General features: G+C 36.5%; 1 protein-coding gene across 1 annotated transcript; it reads right to left on the bottom strand.

The window, feature by feature from the left end:
• Positions 1 to 5,045: 5,045 nt before the first annotated feature.
• Positions 5,046 to 6,020, bottom strand: LOC114695997 (olfactory receptor 4L1-like). Its single transcript, XM_028873516.1, has one exon. It carries the CDS (start codon positions 5,998 to 6,000, stop codon positions 5,062 to 5,064), a length of 939 nt encoding a protein of 312 aa, XP_028729349.1. The 5' UTR covers positions 6,001 to 6,020; the 3' UTR covers positions 5,046 to 5,061.
• Positions 6,021 to 7,669: the final 1,649 nt, after the last annotated feature.

Here is a 7,669-nt window from a genome sequence, read left to right as displayed (position 1 = left end):
GATTATATCATTTAACCACTTCTCTTCTCCAAATTCCCTAAGTCTTCCACATTCTTCAAAATCAGTATGGTAGGGTTCTTCAGAGTAATGCTCCATTCCCAGGATCCATTTCAGTATTAGTTACTTTTCTACTGCTATGATTAAAAAGATAAACAAACAAGAAACCAAGGAAACTTATTTTTAAAAAGTTTTTAATTGGGACTACAGTGTTAAACATTGAGGGTCCATGATGGTGGAGTGAAGGGATGGCAGCAAGAACAACTGAGAAATCACATATCAAACCACAAGCAAAAATCAGGGAGCACAGTAGTGGCAAGAAAATTTTGAAGCCTCCAATAACTCCCCATGCCACAACATATCCAACAAGACCACAACTCATAATTTTTCCCAAACAGCCCTAACTTGTATGATATTTGGGGCCCCATTTTTATTCAAATAACCACAAGTTCTAAACTATTTGATTCCTTCCTTGTCAAATCAAAACATCTTTGGGTTGTCATTTCAGAATTATAGTTTATAAGTGTTGGGTATTCTGTGTTATGTGAGCCGTTCAAAAAGGAGAATCACCTCAGAATGTAATCTTAGGCTCTCTTGCCACAGAAAGGAAAAGTTTCTGAGAACTGAACCTCAAGCCTTTGTTCAGAAGGATTCATTGACTACAAGAAGAATATCTGTATCTTCCCAACTTACCCCTTTGTTAATAGGAGGATTGGGAATATAAGCCCAGTAAGTGAGATTGGTCCCTGTTACCTATACAGTTATCACAGACAGCATTCAGAGGTTCCCTAGCCAGGTGAACTATTGCTTTTCCATTTTCAAGACAATTCCTTAAGCTGCCCCCAGGTAGGAGGATCAGCCATCTGCTTTAAAGGCTTTCTGTGTCTCTTTCTTTTCTGAGTTGTATTATCTTTGTCAACAGCCCAGGCATCCAAGAGAGCTCTCTTGTTCATGTTGAAATTTCATTAAGTTTGATTGTATCAACAACTTGTCTCTTGCAGAAACATAAGCACAACCTTGACACCACTGTAACACCTTCCTTGTTTTCTATTCTGATGTCAAAACATCCTTGCTGTATTCAGGCTGACTCAATTCAGCGGTTTTTGTTTTGTTTTGTTTTGTTTTGTTTTTGTTGTTGTTGTTGTTGTTTTGTTTTGTTTTTCTTTTTCCCTACAGTCCAATGCCTTTCAGAAGCTGTTGTCCCAGCTTCATTAGCACTTAAAAATTTAAAGTTAGTAAAGGCTTATGTAATCTATCTCTGGGAGTCTTCATATCCCCCTTTTGTTTATAAGTATCTCTTTTAAAGTATGGTTAGATCTTTCAACACTTGCTTGTCCTGTAGGATTATATGGTATCCCTGTAATGTGTCTTAGTTATATTGTACAAAACATTGTTTCCTTTTACTCAAAACATAAACAGGAGCATTATCAGTTTTAATTTGTATCATAATGCCCAATGTAGCCATTGCCTCTAATAAGTGTGCAATTTATTAGAAACAACTTTTTCAGAACTTAAAACAGATGCCCATTGAAATCCAGAGAATATATCAATGGTATGATGAATGTATTTTAATTTTCCAAACTCTGCTAAATAAAATACATTCATTTACCAAATTTCATTTCTTTGGTACTTCCCTCAGGTAAAGAAACTCGACTATACAAAGAACAAGTAGGACAATTCAATTCTTTAAAATAATTCCTTTAGCTTGTTGCCAGATTATGAAATTTTTTCTTCAAGCCTTTATTATTATCATGTTTTTAATGAAAATATATAGCTTCTAATACATTTCCTCTTAGTAGCTGATTAATTTATCCATTTCTTTTTACCAATGGCCCAAGCAATCCCATATGAGACTGAATATGAGTAATATAAATTGGGCAATTCCTGTTCTGGATTGCCTGTTGAAGCTGTATCAATAATTAAGTTAATTCTGAATTATAAAGAATAAGTTCAGCAGTATCTATATACAATATACCTTCTGCAGATTGAAAATCAGTAATTATATTAGAGACTTATTAAAATCTAATAAAACCATTAGAATGGCATATAATTCTGAGTTTTGATTGAAGCATATGGACTGTGGACTATTTTACATATGTTCCCTGCTTTATTACCAGCCATTACTAATTTACTGGCACCAGTATAAAATGTAAGAGCCCCAGAAATAGGTGATTTTTTTTCACTACATAGGGTAGAGTCCATTCAGTTCTTGTCCTTCAGGTCTTAGACAAGTACTAAAGGTTGAAAAGCTACAACTACAGTCTGAGCTTAATACCTCATGGTCAGAGTATATCACAGCTATTAGTACTTTTAGTACTTGGTACATTTTTCCTATTCTCACAAACATCAGAGCATTCACTAAGCAAGCATTCTATTTTAGCATTGATTTCTTATAGGGAACTTTCAAGTGAAGTGACTCTATTTTGTAAGACAGCTGGACCTTCTGAAGTTTAGTCCCCACCTACAAAGCAATTTTCCAGTGTACAAACCACTTTCCCTTGGTTTCTTAAAATTTTCAAAGTGACTTGTTGACAAATGGTACTAGCACTTTAATATTTCCTGAAAGGCAAGTTGTTCCACTGTTCTTAGTTCTCAGGAGGTGAGGTTAAGCTTTCTAGCATTGCTTTGAAAAGAATCTGCATTCTGAGCTGAAAAAATGAAGTTTCTGGGCAGTACCAGCATTTTTAACTGCAAAACTACACTTCCCATATTGCCTTTCTCTCCCATGTCATACTAGTACTACATTTCTGAAGATGCTTTTTGAGCTACATTCCCCATGATGTCTTTCAGGTCTGCCACACTTCTTTTTCACTTTACAGGATTTGTTTATACAGTTTTGCTTTTCTCAATGGGAGACTTGAGTCAAGCTTTTTTGCTTTTTTACCACAGGAAATCGAGAGATGTCTGTTCTCCCTGAGCTGGCATTGATGGGTATTTTCCTTCCTTCACACTGTTCCCAAAGTGAGTAATGCTTGTCTGTGTGTACTTTATACAGGTATTTTGATACCAGAAGCAAAACCCTTCAGGACTTACCTGGTCAGTGAAGGAAAATGAAAGTACTTAAGATAAAGCTTTTTCACAGCCATTTCAGAGAGACTTTTTTCCCGGGACAGATCTTTGTCTTGTCTCCACTTATCTCTGCGCCCCCATACAGAGTCCCAGATGCCTGTTCTGTTCTTCTGATGACTGCTTCTGGAGGTAGGAGCTTGTCTTCCAGATTCTGCCTCAGCTTTTCTCATGCTGCCATTGCAGCTACTGCTTGGAACTAAGACCTTGCTTTTTTGTGCTAGCAGCTTTCCCAAGATCCTGCAAACTTCAGGAAGGAATCTGCCCTGTTCTAAGTGAGTGAAATTTTTGCTCTTACAGAAAGATAATCTGAGAAAGAAAGGTCTGAAAGGCTTTTTAGTTTTTTAGAGAGAGATAAAGTTTTTCCCAAGAAAGCTTTCATTTTTTGAGAGAAAAAGACTGCCACGTTTTCCTAAGACTTATGTTCTCTAATTGGTTTCATGGCCAAGAGGAAACTAGTTCTGTTGTTACAGTGTTTCCATACAGTAGCAGTATCAGCATAGTGAAAAGTTGCATTTCAGTTGCATTTGCCTCAGGGACAACTCTTTGCCCTGCCACCGCTTGGGACCAAAAGCTTTCCACAGGAATTTTTTTTCGTTTGTTTGTTTTGTTTTGTTTTTTTTCGAGACAGGGTTTCTCTGTGTAGCTTTGCGCCTTTCCTGGAACTCACTTGGTAGTCCAGGCTGGCCTCGAACTCACAAAGATCCACCTGGCTCTGCCTCCCGAGTGCTGGGATTAAAGGCGTGCGCCACCACCGCCCGGCTCCACAGGAATCTTTTTCTCCCTATTTTTTTCCTCTGATTTTTCGAAGTTTGTGTTCCTAGCCCCATAGTTAGAAAATTAAGGACATGGTTCCTCCATCTTGTTGCTTATCTTATTCTCTTACCCAATATTCCTAATCTACCTTTCTCTAAATTTTTGTTATACTATATTCTTACCTTCTACCTTCTACATTATATTACTACATTATCTTACATTTTTCTTTAATTTTTATAGATAGAATTTAATAGGGAGAGAAAAAGAAGGAAAAAACCTCGAGAGATATATTTATGTTGCAGCCTTACTTTCCAACGTTGGCATTTCACTGCCTCAATATCACTCGTGAGGTTAAAATCCCCGACCTTCACTTTCAGTACAAAAATGAACCAGTCCAACTGCTTCTTCTGGGGGCGTTCTCCCCAAGATTTTGCCAAGTCCCTCTTCCATGCTTGGGTGCCACCCACAGGAGACCTGCCCCCAAATTTTCTCCCACTGTACTCTTAAACAGGGAAATGACAAATATGTAGACAGAAATATAGAGGAGAGAGACAGTGAGAAACATAGGACAGACTAGGGAGAGGCCTGGGTCAGAACCCATTAGCCCCTTCTGTCTCTACTAAAGGACTTTTAAAGGAATGTCAAGAGATGGAGCAAAAAACCTCCCCCCAGCACAGTCAAATGCAGACTATCACAAACACTTGGTGCACATGGTCAAGTCATCCTCTAATGCAGCCCTGCTGTGCAAAGCAAGCTCAGATCTCACTAGTAAGGTTTTGTGGGCTTTCACACAGGAAAAATATGCAGGGTACCGTAATTTGTATTACATATTCTGATTTAATGAAAGATTTCACTAGATTTGATTATTCATATAAGGGAAATGTTCATTATTTGAAAATATTCAAAATAAAAATGCTAACAATTAACATTAAACCATCACTATAAATGAAACACTAATACATGAGTATCAATTTATCTTTATTGGTGTATGGTTCAAATATAAAAGTAGAACAAGCCGGGCGTTGGTGGCGCACGCTTTTAATCCCAGCACTTGGGAGGCAGAGCCAGGCGGATCTCTGTGAGTTCGAGGCCAGCCTGGGCTACCAAGTGAGCTCCAGGAAAGGCGCAAAGCTACACAGAGAAACCCTGTCTCGAAAAACCAAAAAAAAAAAAAAAAAGTAGAACAAAACATTATCCATAGTCATTAATTTACCTAACCATGGTAATCATATACAGATCAATTTATAAATTCGACATGAAGCTAACTTGCTGGATCCATAATTTTCTCATGGCTTTTTTCATTTCCTGATTTCTCAGTGTGTAAATAAGAGGGTTCAGTAAAGGAGTGATAACAGTATAAAATACAGCAAGCACTTTACTGCTCGCCAAACTGCCAAATGGCCAGGCATAGATGAAGATACAGGGTCCAAAGAACAGAGTGACCACAATTATATGGGCAGACAATGTGGACAGAGCCTTGGACAGCCTGCCAGGTGATTTGTGCCTCACAGTGACCAGAATGACAGTGTAAGAAACAAGCAAGAGGATGAAACAGATGAAAGACAGCAGCCCACTGTCAGCAATGACGAACAGCTCCAGAGTGTTTGTTTCAATACAAGCAAGCTTGATCACCAGGGGGAGATCACAAAATATGTTATTTACAATGTTGTGGCCACAGAAAGGCAAATTCACTGTCAATACCATCTGGCTCATGGTGTGTATGAAACCAATGGTCCAGGAAAGTATTACAAACGTATTCAGCAACCTTTGACTCATGATTATCCTGTAGTGCAAGGGTTTGCATATAGCCACATATCTATCAAAGGCCATGGCTATCAAAAGTGTCATCTCAGCACCCCCAAAGAAGTGCATGAAGAACATCTGAGCCATGCAGCCCCATACAGAGATGCTCTTGTGTTCTGCAAGCAAGTCTCTGATCATTTTTGGTGTTGTGACAGTGGAAAGACCCATGTCCAGAAAGGAGAGATTTCCAAGAAGAAAGTACATGGGAGAGTGAAGGGTAACATTAGCTGTCACTGTGACTATAATAAGAATGTTGCCCACCACAGTAGCAAAATAGATCAAAGAAAATGTCACAAAGAAGACGGTTTGAAGTTGCCAACCTCCAGAAAATCCCACTAAAATAAATTCTGTCACAGCTGATCCATTTTCATAATCCATTTATTCCATTCAGAAAGCTTCTGGAAGTTCTTAAAATACAAGGAGATGAAAAACAAAAGCAAACCACAGTTATTTTCAGTATGTTTGCAGTTTTACTATTTGTTGACAATATCAACTGATGATTTGGAAACATGAAATGTCTGACATATCAACATATCAGAGTATAACTGGAAATGATTTTATGCATCACACCCCTTCAAAACAATATTCTTGTACAAAATAGAAAGTATTTGAGAGAATGAAATTTCTATCTTATCAAATGATGTATTTTAGCCAATCAATCTTCATTTTTCCCATTCATTTGTTCACATAGAAATAAAAATAAAGATTAGATGGTAATCATTGTGAACATTTCCCTAAAACCATAACCTTTCAGATTAAGTAGATGATTCTGTAATTTATTGGATAGTTTTAAAGCAGCCACATCAGAACTTATATATTATCACATAAACATAGTAGTTTATTTACAAAATTTTGTCCTTACAAACTCCCCGTTCAGAAAATGATTTAGACAAACTAGTAATATGATTTAATAGCAAGATTTAAGCTGTGTGTGGGGTAGGGCATACCTTTAATCCCAGCACTCTGAAGGCAGACAAATCTCTGATTTAGACTAGTTCAGCCAGGGCTATACAGAGAATCCCTGTCTCTAAAAACCAAACAAAAAGACTCAAATGGGCATGTAAAAGTTCCTCTAGTGAAATGCTCCTTTGTAGACAGTTGAAATCTACTAAAAGTTTATGATTTGTGGAATATCTATTTACTGTGGAAGTGGAATCATTGTTAGAGATGATGTTGGCATTTTCAGACCAGCTGATATAAACAAAAATTGGTTATATAAATTAATGACTTACATGCTGTTACTTTACCTTGACTCATTCTTTACTGGTAGGATCAATCTTTTCATTATTTGGGTCAGGTTCAATGAGCCAGAAAAGCAACTTTGTAGGATTAGAATGTCATCCAACTGTATATTTACTTTATTGTAAATAATGGTGAACAGTAGTCAAAAAATAGTTTTATATTCCTTTAAAAGATTAGATGGTAATAACTGTTTTATTTTGTCTCTGATATATCAGGGTTTCCATATCATTGGATTCCTCACAGTTAAGTTATTCAAATATGAAAGAAATGTAGATTTGTAACAGTAAATACCTTGCCCTATATTTGTAGAGATCAACAAAGATTATCTAGTGTTTTTGAAAGAAACAGACACAGGTTAGAATATAATTTGTATGGAAACCAATGTTCAAATTCATTAAAAATAATTTTTCTTTATTTTTTTGACATTGTATAAAAATCCCAAGAAGCACAGTCCCATACTCAGATGGTTTTACACTTATGTTCTCAAATGCTTCATTGCCAATTAACAAAAAAAAGTCTTCTTGTGGTAAATGTATGTGTTTGCATCTGCTAGTTTAGGAGTAAATTACAATTTGTCTCAGTTTCTATGTCTAGATTCTGCTTGTGTTACAATGTTTAATGCTAAACTATCTTAACTAGGTTTTTCAGACATCATTCATAATTTTTTGAGTAATAAAATATTATTAATTATAGTAAAGTGATTGCTAACTACTAGATTTCACACTACATATTTAATGGATGTTAAAGGTGTTTAGTGCTCATATCAGACACAATGATACAAGAGTATTATTGTTGCCATGTATAT

This window comes from Peromyscus leucopus, chromosome 9, assembly GCF_004664715.2.
Source record: "Peromyscus leucopus breed LL Stock chromosome 9, UCI_PerLeu_2.1, whole genome shotgun sequence".
NCBI classification, from domain to species: Eukaryota; Metazoa; Chordata; class Mammalia; order Rodentia; family Cricetidae; genus Peromyscus; species Peromyscus leucopus.
The sequence above is the reverse complement of the archived record's forward strand: the minus strand, read 5'-3'. Positions and strand labels throughout refer to the sequence as shown.